The following is a 22,342-nucleotide window of genomic DNA, read 5'->3' on the forward strand; positions in this document are numbered from 1 at the left end:
GGCGTTCTGCATTTTTCAGGACGCAGCAGGATCGCCTTGAGGACACAGACCAAGTGTGACAAGGGTTAATTTTTGAGATAGAGAGAGAGAAAGAGAGAGAGAGAGAGAGAGAGAGAGAGAGAGAGAGAGAACGTAGCATTGTTTTTGAAAGTAGGGGAGGGGTGGGGGCTTATCCGAAATCTAGTTTTCTTTTTAATAGGTTAATCAGCCTTAAACAACGTAGGGTCCATGCATATATATCTATAATTAATTTAGGAAAAATTATTGCATGCAGTCAGAAAAGGTGTGTGTTGGGGTAGGGCTGGGAGCCCCGACCCCTAGCTAATGCTATGTGCATGGAGGAGAGAGAGAGAGAGAGAGAGAGAGAGAGAGAGAGAGAGAGAGAGAGAGAGAGAGAGAGAGAGAGAGAAGGGGGGTTTATTGTATATTATTGTAGAAATTTATCACGTCGACCGAATTCAGTTGAAATCCTATCCACCCATCAAATTCTATACAAAGCTTTCAGTGTATAGGTATACCCGTTCTGCAGTTGTAATTACCACATTTTGTTAACATATTCATCTTGATTTATCCGACGATAACATTTAGCTGGCCATCTTGTGAAATTACATAGTTTAAAAGGTGTCACCCTAGATCTTAAGATATGATTTCAAATGAAATTCTTAGGCATTATTATTATAGAGACAATTTAAAGTTCATTACCCACCCGATTTTATAAAGGCCTTGGAAGGTGACCCCCTCTCCCCCTGCCCCCCTCCCTTCCCGGCCATCAGGCAAACGTAAAATACCAAAAATGGAATTTTCTATCAAAGCTCAGAGAGAGAGAGAGAGAGAGAGAGAGAGAGAGAGAGAGGCATGCAGGCGACGTTTTTAAAAAACTCCGATCGTTTCCGAAGTTCCGAAGAGATCAATCGTAATGTCAGGTGTACACAGCGCTGTCTGTCCTATATATTTGTAATGTGACACAGATAAAACAGATACAGCTAAGCGGTGGAGCCCACAGTAAGCTTCGCGAACGCCATGACGCTGGAGCCATAGATGCAGTGAGAGGATGTTGAAGCGAGAATGGCGCCCCTTCCTAATCCTGATCGTTGTCTGTGTGTGTAACTGGAGTTTACCCTCGGTGTATTGCTTCCGATTTAACATGGACAGGTGCCGGATTTGCTCTGATAGGGTAAGTCGTGTGGGCAACCGAGCGATAGTAAACAAACTGATTATGTACATAATGGGTGCATGACAGGCTGGTGTAGTGTACGATGAACGAACCCGCCACCTGGCGCTATGCTTACAAATCAATTTTAATTAATTAGTTTAAGAAAATGAAAAAAAATGATTAATGTTTTTTAATAATGCATATTTTTAATTACAAAATGTTTTGAATGGTATGATGAAGAACGCAATCCTTAAAACGTGTTGAGCTTCTCAGAGAGAGAGAGAGAGAGGGTTTAAAATTTTACTTTTAATTATTATAATTAAATATATATATAGCCATTGATTGTTAAAATTTATCTTGAGAACAATTTTGACTTGAAATGAAAATGAAAAGCTATTTGATGAATCATCATACAGAATTTTTAAAAAGATCAATATTTAATATATGTGCCTCAGATTATTTTAAAAGTCTTGCACGCCATAAAAACAGATCTAATAAAGTTTTAATCTCTACATATTTCACATTGATTTATTTTCATGAAATCACATATAAAACTCACAAACTTTAATCTTTATTTGTTTGACAAAGACTGGCCATTGATATGAGAAAGTTTTATTAAAGAAATCCAATGATTAAGATGCTGGGTGCTGGTTTAAATTGATAATATTATAGAACATATCTGATTACAGCGGTATTTGTTATCTTATTGATATGTTTATTATAGTATAAGCGTAGAATTTTAAAGACTGCAGTTGGTAAGTTAAAATGAAACACCATCTATCATGTCTGTGAGACATCGATTCAAATACAATCTTTTTTTTTTGAAGAAGTAGATATATTTGTGTACAATCTTCAACAAAACAATTTCCTTCTTCAAAAAGACGAAAAGAAATTGGGAAATGGGGAAAATTTTTGCAAATCATTCAATGATTCTGAAAGTGTCTTTAGCTTGGGGTCCTCAAATGAAAAAAAAAAAAGTTGTACTTATTTTTTATACAAAAATGAAATAAGCCAATTTGCCCCTAGCTGCTCTATTTATCAGGCTTTTTCCATTTTGAAAAACAATATTATATGGCTGTAATACATATGATATATAATTTATGTAATATAACGACACTTTGTTCCAAATATTAACTGTGGCTAGTAGATTTAACGCCCATATTTAGAGGTGCTGTTTTTAAACATTTGATTTAATCATCTGTATCATCTCATACCTATATTCATGGCTCTTATTTTAGAACAATGCAGTATACATACTATATATATATAAAAAAGAATGAACTTAGTTTAAATCAGATTGACCTATTGATTTGAAATGAATTATTAACCGACATTCTGATTCATTTATAAAAAATATGAATGGTCTGTCAATACCCTTGTATATCTGTGACTTACTATCACGCTATAATGTAGATTAAATAAGCCTGCACGGTGAAGAGGTATACATGTTATTGACATGATTTTGGAATCAATTTAGAACGATATTTACCATTAAATTGGCCCTCTTCAAACATTTTCTTAAATTTTACATGTAAATAATGAATAAGCATGGTGTTGCCCCCCCCCCCCCCCCCCCAATTTTTTTTTGCTTGTCAAGATTTTCATAATGGGTTTGGATGCCCCACATTAAAAAACGATGCTAATTCACAGTGCCTGATAAAAAAACGCAGTATTTTTCTGGCATCCATATAAGTAAAAAGCATTGAAAACACATTGATCAGGGAAAGTATTTAGAATAGAATATATTTAAAACAAATGAAATTTGTTTTCAACCGTTGCTGCAGTTTATCACTCTAAGATAACGTGATAATGAGAAAGGTGACTTTTTTATATATTGAAAAGCCCATTTAGATTTATTTTGCATTTAAAAGGGCAAATATGGCTTAGTATTTTTGATGTGATTGTGGATAAAAGGGTGGATTGCTGATGTAAATGATGCCGATGTCTCTAATTGGATGCCAAGGAAACCATAATCTGAGTCAATTTTAAGTGCTTAACCAAAGATCACAAAAAGGTTAGAAATTCTAAAAGTCTAAACAACACAGATATGTGTATTGATTTTTTCCCCACATGAACATTTTTCTCATCTGAAACCTTAGTTCTTTGTGTCACAACACTATTTTTTCTATGTCTCTGTCTATGACTACAGTAAATATTTCTCTCTCTCTCTCTCTCTCTCAGAAAAAAATGCTCGGTCTCTAATGCTTATTGTTACTCTTATCTGTGTGTCTCTGATAATTTCTTTGTCTGAAATACTCATTTGTGTTTATTCTCCCTTGAATCATCTCTCTCTCTCTCTCTCTCTCTCTCTCTCTCTCTCTCTCTCTCTCTCTCTCTCTGTAATCCAATATTTAGTAAAGGACAATAAATTGAATAAATTTTAGCTTTAAAATTTGAATATGCTTACAGATCTCAAGCCGGCTATGGCAATATAAAAGTGGGATAAAAATTGTAGATTGGAGAAACTAGTGTTTTATACAAGATTTGAAAAGTCATTGTTTGATTTTCAATAGAACTACTTTAAAATATCAGTTTGATAAACCCTTAGATATACAGTGCAGTCAGTTGAAGGGGCATTAATGTTTACAAATCAGTAATAAACTGCTTTTTCCATTTTGATAGTCACTGATTTGTATTGAAGTCTTATTGATCAGTATTTGCATACCTTTGTTTTCAAAAAAAATACAAAGTTTACACACTTTAAAGGGTTTGAATACATGTACATTAAAAAGATTCAGATTTGTGAAAAGTGCAAACATTTTAGTTCCTGCTAGCTAGATCTCGACTTCGAAAATGTGTCAAAAACAAACACAAAATCAACCATCCCAAGTCGATTCCAAGATGCATTAACCATTGATTATATGGTAATGCATGGCATTTGTCTAAAAAAAATTAACATCTCTGTTAACTTTGAAACTTCAATTGATAACTTAAACACATGATGTTACACAATAAATGTATTAAATGGCTTATTGGATGTAAAATGTAAGACAAGCTGAGATTGATTCTTAAAAGTTTTTTTTCTGAATGCTTCATTGATCAATCCAAGTTAAATTTGGTCCAGAATTAAGATGCCATTTAGGACTAACAAGAGCCTTGGAAGCTAAAGGTTATAATCCTGGACATATTAAAGTACAGACTGTGGTTTCTTCAACCTATGACGACATCCATTTTTGTGGGTTTGGTGAAAATCACAGTTTTAAGGATTCGTAAGTTCTTGGCCATCAACTTGAGATTGATGCTTATAGATTTAAATATCTAGAAGCTTCATTTAATTGAAATGATTTGGTCCGGAATGAATTTGAGTTGCTTTGGCATCGAGGGCATCAATTTTGTAAAAAATCACAGTTTTAAGGATTGGTCAAGTCTTGGCCAATTAATTGTCCCATGTATTCAATATGTTATTAGAAATTGCACTTCAATTCATGAACATTTCATTTCATGGCTCAAGTCAACATGAAAACCACAAAGATTGGTATTCAACGAATGTGGATGAAAACACAGTATTTGAAAACGAGTAAACAATCGTACCAGCCTTGGTGCAGCACATACAAAAGTGGTTTGATAATCTTGCTGTACGATGGTTGTTAAAAAAGTTTATGGACACTTACATTCGATTGTGAGCAGACTAGTATTGTTTGCGTGATACCAATGAAACTTATTTCAGATTTAATCTTTATGTATTTTTAAGAAATATGTAAAGATTTGTTTTTTTAAATGCACCATAATTTACCGTTTAAGCGCATAGAAATAAATCATATTTCATATGACATCACAGTAACATATGAAGGTCATTTTGTGAAAGTTTCAATTGAAGAATTTCTGACCATTTTATCACCAAATATGGATGACCAACGCTTGAAAAATGAGTCAAAAACGTTAACGCCAATGGACATCATGGAGCAATGGGCCGTCATTAAATTTTGTGTGTAGGGAGGAAAATTTCCAATGGAGATCAAAGGTTCTCTCTCTCCCTCTCTCAGAGAATATTATTAACTTTAAGAACATCATCTCAGAGTCTACAGCACTCTCTCTCTCTCTCTCTGTGACAAAATTATTAACTTTTAGAATATCATCTCAGAGTCTACAGCATGCTTGCTCTTTCTCTTTCATTCAAAATCATAAAATCCTCCCTTTTTCTGCCAATCTTTCTTCCTGGGTACTCTTGAGCTCTCTCTGTTTTTAAATGTCAATTTTGTCAGTCAGTCCAAGCTGTCTCGATCACTTGCTTCATTAATGAGAGAAGTCGTTTACCCGGTGGGTAACACGATAGGGTAACGCAAAGTTAACTTTTTATTGCAAATAATTCAAAACCGCCTACTATCCTTGATTTTTATGTGGAACAGTCATGCAATGATGTTATTCTGTTGTGAAGATCCAGGCATTCAGACTCGATCCTTTTATTATAACACCAAGAGACTTCATTCTTGCTGGGAATAACACTTAATTCCATCGGTAATTTTTTAGCAATAACAAAAACCAGTTCTTATACTGAACGCATGATTTTCAGGTCATCTATCCTCATATTTGCACAGTTTCATAGTGTGAATAATACATGGTCCTTATTGACAAATTGTGTGTACATACTATTTTGTTATTGCACTAATATTACAAGAACTGGAATCATTCAAATTAATTGTTTTTTTTTGATGGTCAGTGGCAATGTACATTGTAACTCTGTAGATTTGCTTGATTGTATGTATGTATACATGTAAACATGTATTATGCAATAAAACTGTGTTTCGTAATTTGTGAGATGCTACTTCTTGGTTGTCAGGGATACATTCACAAAAACTGATTGAGCCCCTGTGAAGTCTATAATCACCAATTCCAACAGTATTGTATTTGATGAGTTAAACTGATATTTATTGTCATTTTTTAAGTTCACCTTGGAGTGGAAACTGATTCAATCCTTATTAAAAGATATTGATACTAATGATATGAAATTCATACGGTTTACTAGAGAGTATATGAAAACATCAAATTATGATTGATTCTTTATTAAAATATTGATGGTATTGGACTGAATCTATAGCTGGGTACCTGCTACAATATGATTCAACCCAGCAGTACTGTAGAGTCCTTATTTTATGCGAGACAATACTTAATTCTGCGATTTAATTGATTTCATCAAATCGCGAAATCCAAATTTTTTATCATAATATAAAGTGAAATTTTTAAAATCGGCAAGATCTGCTTCTTGCAATTTTAATTCCTTGCTTATGATTAGGAATTTAAAGTACTATCAAATTATGCAACTTCCAAGGGTTCAAATACAAATTATATCTTACTTGTAACAATTAAGATGCAAATTAACACTAGACATCTCTAAATTTGAAACTCAATAAAAACCATGAACTATATTGGTCGATCCTTCTTTCTATTTATATGGTATATAGATTAGAGAATAATAATATAACTTGTCATATGATATTTCTTTTTGTCATTAACATCTTCACATGTCATAAAAAATGTCTCTTGATGGATCACATTTTGACTCCAGTTTTGTAAGTTTCTATATAAAACCTGAATGGCATATTAGATTTTCCGAGACAGGTTGCAATTAGCATATACATGTAGTGTACAATTTCTCTTGTACTGAAATTGTTCGTATTAAGAACTATAATAAAACTTGTCTGGGGTCCCAATTTGGTATTTTTAGATGCAGATCTGAAATATAAGCCTGGAAGGGGTAGCATTAGGTTAATTCTGAAACCAACCTGACACAATTCGTGGGCAGACAACGTGTGATGTCATTAAAAGTGACTGCGATTGACACACATAATTGAACCTGATTACTGCGTCAATGCATTGCTGAAAGATACCCAATTTTTAATTCCATTGAGAAAAAAAAAATTGGATTTTTATCTGCGATAGCATAGTTACGATATACTCTGTGGAAATGATGAAGCTATGAAACAGTTTTTTTTTTGGCCTGCTTCAAGGATAAAACTCTCTTAATGGGGACTGTGAACTGGGAGTGGAAAAATTGGGACTTGTACAGAAAGAAATTAAAATTTGAAGCAGATCAAATCGGAAAAAAAATTAAAGAACATTGTAGACTAAGGTTGATCGATTAAAAAAAAAAAATTGCAAAGTTTCGAAAATGAAAGAATTCTGAAGCTAATTTTAAATTGGTATATGTTCTGTACAGTACATGAAATAATATAATTGAAAATATTCCATTAATCAAGACATGAATTGTAATTGTCTAAAGAATATTGACTATTTCAAAGATGTTTAAAGTTGTTAGGTCATACCAGGGGCTTCACTGAAAGGCAAAGGTCCATTTCATGGCAGTAGATTGTGTGGCAACATGATGTAATTTGATTTCTGTTTGAAATTTTCTTCTAATCACCAGGCTGACAGTGTTTTGTACAGCCAGTTGCATCATATTAACTAGACACACAGTAAAACTGAGAAGAATTCTATTGATTTTTGTAAAAGGGGCTTTTGAAAGAGTATATACTTACACTCAAGACTCAAGCATTAGTTTCTGTTGCCTTAAATAAAAAAAGCTTTAGTACTTAGCAACAGGTTTCAAAAGGGATTTTCAGACATTCATGAGTCATTAAAAATACTTTATTTTAAAGTCTTATAAGACATGTACTACAGCAATAGAGATTATTAAAAAGGATTAAGTTTCAGCAGCAGAAGAAGCAAGGGATTGACATGATTATATTTATACGCAATATTCAAGAAATTGGTTTCTATAGCAACAGGTGAAGAAGGGATTTATTCATAGCAATAGGTTTAAAAAGAAATAAAGTTCAAATGCAACAAGTTTTATAAAGGGACTATAATTCCAAGCAAAATCAAGTTTATATGGACTATACTGCAAACATATTACATTTGCCTTTGCATTCTATTTAGCGTTTTTGGCGGACTGCGTCTTGCGGTAAATCAAGTACATCGCTAAATGCCATACATATATGTATAAGAATAGCCACATGCAGGAATACATTAATTCAAATCCATGCCAATTTGTTTAAAAAAACTATTTTCCGCCAAATAATGTACACACCAAATAAAATATGTTTACAGTAACTATGAAGTTGTGTTTTATACAGTTCTAGCAACAGGCCGGGCTATAAAAATCAAGGACTTTAGTTAGCTTCATGAAAAAATCTTAAAATTAGGAATCAAATTGCTGAGTGCATTTAAATTATGGTTAAAAATTAACTTGAATTACTCTTTGCTTAAAGATAAAAATCAAACATGCCAGGAGAGCTGGTATTTTAAACAAGGAATCACTGCAAAGGGCAGGGATAATTATGAGGATGAGACTATAGTATTAAAAAAACTTATAGATTGAAAGTTTATCTAATATACAGCCAGGTAATAATATGAGTTTGAAGATTGATATCTTACAATGAGAATATATATAGGCCTATAGATATATCCATCAATTGTTGTTACAAAAATGGTAATTTTTTTGTAGCTTGATGAATCCATCAAAAGCACAGATGGAGAGAACAGCCAAGAACTAGTAACCCTATGGGTCTTTTGAATAATCAAAGAACTGAATGTACTGATAGGCAGTTACAGTGTATTAGACTTAATGTTATAAAATTGTTTTCAGTATAGAATTGTCTTTGTTATAAGTTATTGGTGTTACCAAATTAGAAATAAATCAATAAATGACATTTATTGTTTGTATAAATTATGGGTAATCTGCTGAGTTACCTTTTTAATTAAACATGATGTATGATTTGATCATTAATTTTGGTCAAATATGGGAAATCAATGATTTTTATAAAAAACAAAATACTACAGTATGATGCAATTATAATTATTTGCACAAAATGGCAGTGTGTGTACGATCGCATTGTCATCCTGAAAGATTTACTGTTCGTTGGGAAAATGTCAGACTTATTTGACATGATCTTTGTTTGTATTGTTCAAAAGTTGTCTTTTCAAAACTATTTGACTGAAAAAACTCAAACTTGTGTGGACACATCCTCAGGTAGTGTAGAGTCAAGTTTGTTCAAATTATGGTCCCATGGTTAGGGTGGGGCCACAATGAGGGAGCAAATTTTTGCATAGGAATATTTTATATACAGAGAAAATCTTTAAAATCCTCTTCTCATTATCATTTGGCCAGAAAAGCTCAAACTTGTGTCGAACCATCCTCGGATAGTGTAGATTCAAGTTATTTCAATTCAAGATCCCTGGTTGTAGGGTACGGGTTGAATTTTTAAATAGGAATTTATGGAAAAAAACCTTTAAAAATCTTCACCTTAAAAACCATTTGGCTAGAAAAGCTCAAACTTGTGTGGATGCATCCTCAGGTAGACAATTGGGTGGGGTGGAGCCACTATTGGGGAATGAAATTTTACATAGGAGTATATAGAGAAAATTTTCAAAAATGTTTTTCTCAAAAAACAATTGGTCAGAAAAGCTTAAACTTGTGTTGAAGCATCCTCAGATAGTGTATATTCATGTTTTTTTCAAATCAAGATCTCTGGGGTTAGGTTTCATAGTTAGACATAAAGATAAATCATGAACAACCTCATGTTATGCAGATTCAAGTTTGTTTTAACTAAAGTTATGATCCCTAGGGGTGAGGGATCAGAAGATGTATAAAAAATTCGCTAAACATCTGCTGGCAAGCATTCAGCCATTATAGATGAAACTAAATGTGTGAAAGCACATGTTGTGCAGATAAAGGTAATTGATCAAATAATGATTTCCTGAAAAAAGTAAGTCTACTAGGAGGAGGGTTAAAATTTCAGAGAAAAATGATCTCACAAATACTTAAGCAACAAAAGTGGTTAAATATTTACCATAGAAATATGTGGATGAAAATCAGAAGATTTTTTTGTGCAAAATTCTACTATTAGTAAATTAATTGTAGAGCTATATATAAATGATAGTGTAATCATAATTGATTGTTTAATGTAGCCAAGGTGAGCACTGTGGCCCCAGGGCCTCTTGACTGGATTTTGTATATGTCCCTAATGTCACGCATTTACATATTAAGCATCTTCAGTGAATCATTATAAGAAAATTAACCTTTTTGTGTTATAATTCTGAATCATAGATTCATTTGAATCCATGAAATATCATTAAACTGTATCATTATGTTTTTACTGTAATACACCTTTAATTCATCACCAAGTATTGCTTGCTTTATTTTTTATTGTTAAATAACATGGTATCACATACTGTGGTTTCATTAATATTCAAGGGCATCAATTTTCGTGGATAAAGGGAAAATCACAGTTTCAAGGATACGTAATTAAGTTCGTGGCCAGTGACCCTACCAATACAAAATGTTAATAGAAATTGCACTTCAATGAACATTTAATTTCATGGATCAACTTAACAACAAAATCCACGAAAATTGGTATTCAGCGAATATTGATGAAACCACAGTAATTAATTTTAAAACCCTCTCTGTTATTGATTTCTTGCAGAACGATGTCAGATGTCGTATGCAGCAGATGAATTTTAATTGTTTCCCAGGATACGACAAGGATATCTGTAAGTTCATGTTTAATAATTTTATTATTTGATAATTACCTCTGGGTATCATTTCTATGTTACAGTACTAAAATTATGACAAATAAACCTGTTGTTTTATCTACGCGACGAAGTTCACCATGAAATTTCTGTTTTATTTTACCCAATGGTGGTAAATTTAAAAAGTAGTCATGCATTTAAACTTTTCACAATCATTATAATTTGATTTCACTGACATTTTATGTTAAAATTTTCCTGCATTATCTGAATCACAATGTTGAATTATTAAAACTCGAAAATTCAAAATTCTTAACCTAGCTGCTAATACCGGTATGTACAACAATTTCCATATGCGTAAATCGACTAATCAATTCTTTCTTCAGTGTATTAATTAAAAACACCTATGTTGCTGCCTCTAATGATACAGAATCCACCAATATTATAAATTAAGTTGCTATTATATGTGGTCATAACCCTGACCATTATTAATGATAAAATTTTTATTATGGACGGTTATGTAGTTCGTTAAAATTATATCATTAACCGTCAGAAGTCTGACTTTATATCATTGGATAGTGTATCACTATTAGAGATTACCATATGACGAAATTAAATCCTAACGAAATTTTATGTGGTTTAAAAACAATGAAATTTCAATCCAACGAATATATGTGCTTTGATCTACAGCACAGTAAAACACGCTTATAACAAAGTGCCAGGGACGGACAATTTTGATTTGTTATATTAAGGGCAGTTTGTTATAATCCATCAAATTTACAACATGTAATAAATACATGGGAAATGAAAATCACATTGTTGTAAGTGTCAATTCATTAAAAGCATATTGAACTTCGCTTTAACCATGTTTTACTGTAGATGAAAATATAATTGATTCCTTTTTTTAATTCAGTTTGTATATTACTAGAACACAAGTATTAATAATTTATATCTGATATATGAAAAATTTAGTGCTAGGAAATGCGCTAACGGAGAAAATATTCATAGGAAAACACTTTGCACTTCAATAAAATCGAACAATTGTTGATCTAAAAATTTTTAAGGAAGGGAAGAATTCTTCATGAATGAGCAGTCATAATATTTAAAGGGACTTGGACACGATTTGACTTAAAATTTTCAAAATTTGTTTTTCCATTTTCAATGTTTATACTGATAAATCTAGAAGTTTATCATACTATGTCAAAATTTGAAACTCAAATATCAAGTTATAAGCAAGATACAGAGTTCATAATTCTTTGTTTTGTAAACAAAGCTCGAATATAGTCATTTTTACATATGTGTTGTATTGGTGTAAGTTTCAATCAAATGTATCTTTCTTTTGTTGATAATAGTATTTATGAAGATATTGAATTAGTTTAAATTGTTTTTACATGTCATTTTGTCTAAGAAATGGTAAAATTCTACATTTCATTTTTTGTAAACAACTATAAGACTCGAGCTTTGTTTACATAACTATCAATTCTTACCTCTGTATCTCGCTTGTAACTTGACTTTAATATTTAATATTTTGGTCAATCATTTAAAATGCTCCAGTAAACCCTTTTATATATACAAAATAAAAATAAAATGTTTGATCTCAAATCGTGTCCAAGTCCCTTTAAGTGTTTGAAAACATGCAGCTGCCTAAAGTGCATGCTCATGAATTTTAATACAATATTTAACTTAGAAAAGTGCTAAAAAATAACTGTCAAGTTTTTGAAAAGAACAAAGATTTTTCAATGACTATTGGTTGAATTATTCCTTATTATAATAATGAAAGTACGACTTGATCAAGATTTAGCCATGCATGCATTCAGTTTTAATTAGTTGGAGTAAAATTTCTTAAATATGATCATAAGAGATAAATGAATGTAAAATTTACAAAATTACCAGGTACTTAACTTTGCATGTATCTTTTTATATTACCATGAATGAGCCTATGTCAAATAATGAGAAAATGTTCTATTATAGAAGAGGAGGAATGTCTGCAGTTCGACTCAAACTCAAGACCCTTAAAGTTTAAAAACCTTTAATGGTCCACCAATACTAAGCTAAGGCATGAACGAGTTCCGAGTTTGAGCCTATACTTGTGGTCATTCCTTTTCTTCTATTACATTGGTGCCCCACAAGTTTGTGAAGTTTTAAGTTTTTAAGCTCTTAATGAAATACGCTCTTAAACAATAAAATGCTTTCTTTGGTGATTCATTGGGGAAGTGAAGGTTATAAGCAACCTTGCAGGAAAAATACATAACCTGCGTTAGCGGGTTATGTAAATTTTTCCTGCAATGATCGCTACCTTCATAACCCTCATGAATCATTAAAGAAAGCATTTTATTGTTTATATTAACTGATTAATAAATTATGAAAAATTAGTAAAAATCACTAAATTACTGTTAACGTACCTAAGTAAGTTAGCTAAAAGAAACAGCCAAATTGTCTCCTGTGAGACTTTGAAACTGGCATCATCAAGATTGTTTCCTGGAGTCTGCGATTTTACTAAGGTCACTGTTAGTTTTAGAGCAATCGATATACAGGGCATGTCAATTTCACTTTTGTCAGTTTCAGCCGCTGTAGATTTCGACCAATTGATAAACAGGGCATGTAGATTTCAATCTGGCTGTTTCTATAGAGCTATGAATTAACTATAACTTTCCGTAAGAAATAGAGGAGATTTATATACTTGGTAGATGTAAATATATAATAATGATTAATTCACTAAAATCAGACTTAAAAGGAAGTACTGGTGTTAATTCAGTGCATGGTTACATGAAATTTAGATCTCTGATATTTTTAATTAGGTAAAAATGCAATGCCTATACAGATTCAGTTTTAATGGTGTATATTTTTTTTTTAACTTAATTAACCAATGGCTGATTTAACTTTTAAAAAAAAAATCAGATCGCATCACAATTACACCTTACAACATACAGACACCAGCCCCCACGTTTTCTGGTGCATTCATTGCAAAAACTGAATATGAATTACATAATGTCTTTTACTGTTGATTTGTCATTTGGCAAAAATTTTATAGAACAGATCAGTATATATATACAGATGTAAATAAATGTGTTCATTTGAATTGAATGATTTGACTGATGACATATGGATGCATTGTTGGAGAAAGGTGGGACAAATTGATGGCATTATTCTGAAGAATCTCGAAAGCTATAATTTTATCAACTATATTTTGTCTGCATATTTGACATCTAACAGGAAAGGAAGAATAAGCAATGAGTGCAATGAAAACATATGGCTGGACCGGAAATCAAACCCGGGACCCCTGCAACTCTAGTCAGGAACTCTACCACTGAGCTACCCAGGCCGATATCCACAGTCCATATAGCCCCAACTACTATGTTCCTCCCTCCTTAAATAATCAGTTTGCTCTTAAAGATCACACCAGGTTCTTCACCTTGCAGGAATTAACCTGTTATTTCCAGGGGTTGTCATGGCACCAAAGGAAAGGAGAAATGAGCTGTAATTTATACATTGCCCATTGCTTATAATAAAACATGGTCTTAAGTTATAACAGAAGTTTGGGTGAGAATGAGGTGAATTCACCATGTACACTCTGAGTACATGTATTATTTAATCTGACTTCAGTCAAACAAATTGCCTATAAATCAGTTTGTCTGGACACCCTTTACACATTCAAGTCCACGCAGTTCCTATAATCTTTAAAAAGAGGTCACATAAGAGCTCGCTAGAAGTGCATTTATACCACAAAGGTTGCTCAAGGCCTTAGTCATGATCCAAGGTCATTGAACCTATAAGTCAAAGTAAAATAATTATGGCATCATTAAGTTGTTCCTTTTGTGTCTTTAAAGGTCATTAAACTGGTCAAGGTAAATTAACCCTTTTGTGTTATCCAAGGTCATTTTACCCAATATAAATCAAGTGAAGTCTCTGCTTTTGTTTCATCCAAGGATATCCTAGTTCAAGGTTAAAAATGATCCTCAACAAGTCCTTTCCACTTTGTGTCACCCAAGCTTCTTGGACATCAGGTTTAAGGTGTCAATCATCAACATTAGTCTTTGAACCTGTAACTTTTTGAAGAAGAAACCTGAGATTTTTGTTCTAATGGATCGTGTCTGATAACCTTAACATGAGGTCGTTTGCCACAGCATGGCAAATTAACTTATACTAAGTGATAAATAATACAACTTGTTCAGGTTAAGTCATAGTCAATTTTATTTTATGTTATTACTAATTAATTTATAATATTAAAAAATTTTTTAGTTTCCTATGACTCAAATTTTATCTTCTTTTTCTCTGACATTTAAGGATTCATTTCATACAAAAGGAAACTTATCTATGCATAGTTTTTTTTTTATTTGACACTCTGAGAAAACTAATCAATTATGCATGCTTAAAAAAAACTTTAAATTCTGTATCTTTTTTTTTTTAATCTGACATTGAACTTTTGGTCTGCTTTTGTTATTGAAATCCCCAGTTGAAGCTTAAACAGGGATTAAGATAAAATTCCATGAAAGCAAAAAAATGCAAGATTGCAACATAAATGTACAGCAGTCATTGCGTAATCTGTGTCACGGGCTCTATTAAAACAAGCATAACAAGGCATTAAACCTTCGTATCGCCTATGTAATATTGAACGGCATTATAATTTCAAGGTCACTCAGTAGATGACTGGATAATATTTTTTTGGCTATAGCTTAAATTTAAAAAAAAAATCAAAAAGTACATTCAATTGTGATAACTCCAGTCTCTGCTTAAAATACTGCATGCATGTATGCACATGACAGATGAAATCTTTAATGTTTTTGATAAACAGGATGTTCCTAGTAAATACTAAATTAAATGTGACTTTATTATCCCATTGATGCATAAAAATTCAAGAGTTAATTAGTACATGTACATGTATCTGACATTGTTTGTAAAATTTTTAATTGGCAGAGGTCGATCATTTCAGAATTTGAACAAATTGTAAGGTATAATGGTATATATAATTCAAGTTGATTATTTATTAATAAGAAATTTTGAATTAAAAAAGTCAACCCAATTCTATTAAGAGAAACAAATTGTTATCTTGTCTTTTTCTTAATCATAAATATTGGCTGAAGAATGTTTAGTTAAATACATAGATTTATTAACCTACGAAGTCTATAAAAATAAACTTGAAACTAACATTTTTTCATATTGTCTTATTCTTGCTTACTTAGGGAAGAGTCAGAAATGGCCAGGCTCGGCTCGAGATCTCCGAGCTCAGGTGAACCGCAAGGAGAATGGAAAATTGATGGTGGCAGACTTTCGATGGAAACCCCCACATGACTGTAAGTTAGCACCACATGACTGTATATTACCACCACATGGCTGTAAGTTACCACCGCATGACTGTAAGTTAGCACCATGATCTGTTCAATTGACTGGAAAATCGGCATTATAGAGTGACAATGAAAATATACGGCTGGACTACGAATCGAACTAGGGACGTTGCCTCAAAGACGATTAATTGACTATACTCCGAGATAACTCATGTTCTTGAGTGACTGGGACCATAAATTTACTTAGAAATAAGTGGGTATTTAAGATTTCCGTGTTCAACATAGCATGGTTTTTTTAATCACATATATGTAAAAATGGCCAGGATCAGATTGACAGACATACATCTAGATATGTGTGGTATATGAGATATCGATGTTCGAGATACCAAAGTGTCGAAACTGTATGATTAAGTAGTTAGACAAAATGTAAAGTTTATTGACCTTGGTCGATGAGGTATATTTGATTTTGATCATGAAAAAGGAATGAAAAATTAATGGCTTCCACAGGTTATCATATGACATCTTCTTTATGCATTGGGTTTTTTTTTCTGGGGTGACAAAGTAATAGATATGGTATCACTATATACGGTATATATAGCCTTGACAAGTTCAGGGGTTTTTAAGGTCATATGCGATTTTATTTTCCATATGTAATTACCAATTTTTCCTCTATTTTTTTATCCCCACAATGAAAAGATTTCAACAGAACAATATATGATATTTATTTCATTAAACATGTTTTCCAAAAGGAAAAATATGGTTATTGAAATGGAGAAAATGGCAGGAGGGTGGTTGGGCAGCAGCCAAAAGGATACCAATATTGTACGGATTATTCCTCCTACAGTTTTTAAGATAGGAAGTTGATGTTTTGCAGATTAATTGTACATATATCAAAAATGTGCATTTTAATAACTTGGAGTGTGATTTTTGATAACTGGGTCCTCCATGTTTTCACTGGATAGGTAGTGTTTATCAATCCAGGATTGCAGTTCACATAAAAGGATTATGGATGCAGTTCACACGAAAGAAAACCAGCTAGTTTGCTAGCTGTCACATTGACAGCTTTTCACTTGTTTGGATAAACTATAGTTTCAATGGAAAATATATACTTGCATGATGACTAATTTATTTTGCTTGCTTATATTGATAAGGAAATTATAAATATATTTTAACACCATAAACAGAATTCAATGCAAATAAATAAGAATATTAATTTTCATGGATATTTATCGAAAATTGAGAAATGACTCTAAATGTTTTTCCTCAGTTGCTTTATATTTTTGCATGAATAGGAGTTTATCCTGGGCTTAAACCATGTAAGTCACTAATGCAGCTGTTGCTGCAAATACGAATGACATTAGACAGGAATATACATCAAATGATTTGAAAAATGATTGATATATTGTAAATCTGGCTTTCATCTGTAAACACCTGAAAAAAATATATCAGAAAAAGAACATCATATGAAAGCACTCAGATTACCAGGTGAGACATTATTTTAAGGTGATCATCCGAGTCCTTTTATCGTTGCTCCTTGTCTGTTGTTGGCGGCTGGGGGATAAGCTTTGTCCATCATTTATAAAGAATATTACATTTTTTTATTTTTGTGATTTTCTTAAAAATTCAACAAGGACATTTGTTATCAATTTACCAAGTCACCTGAGTCACTCGATCATTAATGAGTTAAAAAAAAAGATTTCTCTCAACAAAGGCCTTATATATTAGTTGTGAAGCGAGCTAAATAACATGTTAATTATCATGTTAATTAATAATTGGCTGTTCCATGTAAGTTTCATGTCCCTGACTAAGAGCGTACTATATAGTGGCTCTAAAGCAATGATACATGTATACCTCACACAAATAAACATCAATATGAATAGAAATACAAGCACTGAATGCTTATTTTTGGATGTCATCACTAACGTGTGTTATTTAATAGCACAGCCTGGGTGTGTTGTAGGACTGACAATAACATCCAAAAATAAGCAATAATTTAAATACTTAAACAAGCTTACCGCTTAATTAGGGAAAATTTCCCATAAGAGTCAATAACCACTTAAATTACAGTAGTTTATATAATTAGAGAGTTTTTTTAAAAACTAAATTAATTGGAAATAAATTGAATTTTTTTTTATTGGTACGCAGCACTGTTTAGATTTACTTTGTGGTCGCAACATAGTACCTGGCGCAAACATTAATTTTATATCATCATTACATTCATAAATTAGTTACCACATAGCTTGTATAATTTTCCATGCCTGCCTGTAAAATTTGTATACATGAAACATCTAACATTTGTTCAGATCAGGTACGTATAAAATAGGATCAGTAAATGTGGAATTATTATATTGCACAAGATAATAGAGGACCGTTTGAAAACAAAACTGGTCTTCTAGCTGTAAAACATTGACAGAACTCATTTTTCTTGGGCGTCTCTCTGTTGCTGCAGCAATTATTGTGTGCAGATATTATGCGACTGCTTTTACTATTGACCATTAACTTCATTTGTAACCATGTAAAATTGGTTATTTTGTAGTTAACTTAAACCCCAGAAACCACTGCTTTGATTTTTACGAGTTTCCAGAACTTACATCATGCTTGTTCATTTAATTTTCGTTACTCCATTTAGATGTTTTTTTTTTTTATTTTACCCCATTTCACAACACCCACCAAAGTTTTAGATAATAATGCAAGTAATAAGCTATGAAAAAGATCAAATTTATCTCTTTGATTGTTGTACTCTTTAAAAGTATCTTGTTTCAAGTTAATTCTTTTGATTTTTTTTTTTTTTTTTTTTTTTTTTTTTTTTTAAGCTTCGATCGATCAGTCTTAAGAATCATGCGACCTCTCAAATGAACGCAGAAAGAATAGGTTTTAATGTCAAGTATATGTCTTTTTTGCCGCAGATGCACAGCTAAAGTGTGTTTTTAGATCAGAAAAAAACCCATACTTTTACTAAACAAATGATTGCATGGTTCCCTGCAACTTCTTGATGCAGTAGTAATAAAAAAGAAACCAACTGAGAAAAAACGATGTACGGTAATGCAAATCTTGGATGTTGTTATCCAGAAAGATTAAAGATGTCGATCAGTAACCTTCAGTTTGTTTTTCAGTGACATTTAAGTCATTTTTCAATCACCTTGAAGTTTTTGTAATATCAATCACGAGTCCTTTAACGTTTTAGTTTGAGTTTCAATATAATCTGTCATATAATGAAAAATTCATAAATGGCTTGTGGTTTATTAAGTATTTTTTTTTTACTATGTAACATTTTCATTGACTTTTGTACATCTCGTTTAGTGATTTTTAACACCCTACAAATTAATATTTCATTGAAATTAGGGATGTCATGTTGAAAGCCAACTGTATTATGTTTTTTTTTCTCCTGTATTCTGTGTTTTTCACTGGAGTTTTCCCACACTTGACATATCACTCAGGGAACTTAATTTACACTCACGACCAAATTAATATAAATACATGTATCAATTTATAAGTACAGTCAAACTTTGTTATCTTGAACTTAGATGGGACTGCTTAGAATTGTTGGGAAATCAAGGGTTAAATATTTAAAGTATAAGTGGTTGGTACCTACAAATTACTTTGACATTATACCCATATTAAATATCAGTGTTAAAGATACCAAAGATTTACTGTACATGTATTAATCAAAATTTAAGTAGGAATTGTTCACTTGACCAAGTCTTAATCAACTAATAAGATGTTATTCAGATTCCTTTTAACGTAGCTCGCGGGTTTGCTGACGTCACAGTAGGAATCGACGTAAAGAGTTGACCGTCATAATAAACTCATACATTCTTCTTTTTTTAAATGACAAATGAGATATTTAGAAGCTTAAAAGGAAATACTTCAAAAAGCCAAATTGCAGTACATGAATGTTTATACAAACATTTATAATATCAAGTGCTGAAAATTTTAAGATTGTCACATACATTGTCACATTTTGTTCTATAAAGTATTTATGTACATTGGAACTCTTCCATTTAAAATCATGTTTTAAAATAGACAAGTAAATTAATTGAACCATATGCATTAACTTGTTTTTTTTTTTTTTTTTTTTTACAATTATTGTTTCCGTAATTTTAACTACCGATCAAATTTTTAAAAATTCTTTTGGTCTATACGATTACAAACTTATTATGTCAGTAGTTATGCCTGGCATTTTTTTTGGCATTGATTGACTCAGAATTTCATAAAAACAAAAATAGCAGTTTTCTGTATCTTAACAGCCTTACATTAAATGCATTTGTGCATTTGATAACATTCACAATAATGTCTTATTAGTATGTACAAGTTCTAAAATGTGTTAATCAGCTAGTTTTGTCAATGAATTCATTTCAATTTCTGGGTTCTCAGACGTAAGGAAATGATGACGTCGGGCTAATAGTATAATTAATTTCGTCTGAATCGTTTAAAAGTTTGATGTATTAAGTTTTGTAATGCGTTTCTCGTCTTAAGATGTGCATTTTACTATATATTTCATTGAAATGGCGTTGATTAATTTTATCAATGATACTGTATTTGAAACACGATAACATTATTACCATGCAGACGAATCTCAAATAAATTTTAGAAATAAAACTCTGAAACCTATGGATCACGTGGACAAATTTTCAAGGTAGGTTTTCTCACAAGCAGGTAAACCCGTGAGCTACCTTAAGGTAAGGTTTGCGGTTACAGGGAGATAACTCACACATTTTCATTGTGACGTAACACCAACTACCCTTTATTTCAGTTATGACGTCAAAATTTATATGACTTCATAATTGATTTCAGTTTTTTTTATTTTGCGCGGCTTTTTAGTTTCAATGAAAAAATAAGAGGACACAAGCATTTTATCAATTTCCATGAAAACGAAATCTGCATCATATGGTTTTGAATAGTGTTTTAGAAACATCAGATTACACATATTCTAAGATACGTTTTTCCTGAAATCGGTGGACTTGGAAAGGTTCCAAATAAGATGTTTTCGTTTACATAATAGTAGTCCAAAATTAAGACTTTTGTTGCATTTTATTATATTTTTAGATAGTTCATCAGAAATTAATAAAAGTAAATCATGATATTAATAGTGATATTATTTTCGAACATTTTAAGCATAAATAACCCCCATAATAGTCACATGTAAAATGTACATATTTTCACGAAATTGTTTACATTTCATCAAAATGAAAATTGGAAATCATGAACTTTGACCTTTTGTAGTTATAAAACGGGACGGGCAAAATTCATTTGAATTTCATGAGAAAAAAAGACTTTAGTATAGTGAACAAAATGGTATGTAACTTTGGTACAACCTATAAAAAATGCAAGCCGCAAACCTTACCTTAAGTCATTTAATTGACAGAACTTTGACTGGTTTTTTAGGTTTTATAATTTTAGTGCCAGGTGAATTCAAATGATGTCTTATTAATGTACATTTAAAAATTGTCATAATCATACTGATACATATAAACATTTGAGTTCTGAATTATAAAGAATGTAAAACTCAAGTTTAAATTTTCACTCAGAAATCTTGACTGTAATATTTTATTACAGAAAAGTTGTTTTTCAGTATACTGCAAATTCCCTAAAATATGCTTGCCAAGTGCTTAATTCTGCGATTCAACTGTTTCGGATCAAATCGCGAGATAATAAAATGCTGAACACCGAATTTTTATCATACTGGTAGTTCCTCTTAGTTTACATGTGTCCTAAAAATAAAAGCGGAATGTACTTCTCGCGATTTTACGTTGATATTAATTCCACGCATATAATTAGAAATCTACAATAACCTAAGTTGTATTGAGTACTCTGCTTTATGTGCACATGCAGTTTTCTGTGAGATTGTGTGAGACAGTTGGTTAACTAAATATAATGACAGTAATTTTTCTCTCTAAATACAAACAACTTTGAGTTGTTGTACCATCATGCATGCAGATTAAACAAGTTATTATTGTCAAATGACCATATCTGTAACTTTAAAATTTAAGGTATAATTAATTTATCATAATATAATAAATGATGATTGGTGTATTAATTATGTATTAAATCAAAGTACCGCTGATAAAATATTTTATTGGCAAAAAATAAAAAGGAGATATGAAGGAGATAAGAAAAGTATTAAAATGGCCAATCATGATAATTGGTGTAATAATTATGTATTAAATCAAAGTACCGCTGATAAAATATTTTATTGGCAAAAAATAAAAAGGAGATGTGAAGGATATAAGAAAAGTATGAAAATGGCCAATCATGAGCATCCCTTCTGCCCTTTTCATTCAAACAGTGGGCTTTAGGTATTATAATCAAGAAGATAATCTGCTCTGAAATTAATTCATTGCGAAATGGAGTAATAAAATTGAAGTTCTGTAAAATCTATATATTGGTCAATATATGATAATGATCGATGGATTGAAACCTTATTATGTTGTAAGTGCACAATGCC

The 22,342-nt window shown here is 31.6% G+C and overlaps 1 protein-coding gene across 1 annotated transcript in view; it reads left to right on the forward strand.

Moving 5' to 3' along the window:
* Window positions 1-239: 239 nt before the first annotated feature.
* LOC105333329 (uncharacterized) overlaps window positions 240-22,342 on the forward strand; it is a 67,390-nt gene continuing 45,287 nt past the window's right edge. Inside the window, exons 1-3 of the mRNA XM_011436236.4 lie at window positions 240-1,174; window positions 10,573-10,639; window positions 15,796-15,906. Of these exons, the coding sequence (XP_011434538.3) occupies window positions 1,052-1,174; window positions 10,573-10,639; window positions 15,796-15,906 (301 nt within the window). The 5' untranslated portion in view covers window positions 240-1,051. The remainder of the gene's footprint in view (window positions 1,175-10,572; window positions 10,640-15,795; window positions 15,907-22,342) is intronic.

This window comes from Magallana gigas, chromosome 4, assembly GCF_963853765.1.
Source record: "Magallana gigas chromosome 4, xbMagGiga1.1, whole genome shotgun sequence".
Taxonomy (NCBI): domain Eukaryota; kingdom Metazoa; phylum Mollusca; class Bivalvia; order Ostreida; family Ostreidae; genus Magallana; species Magallana gigas.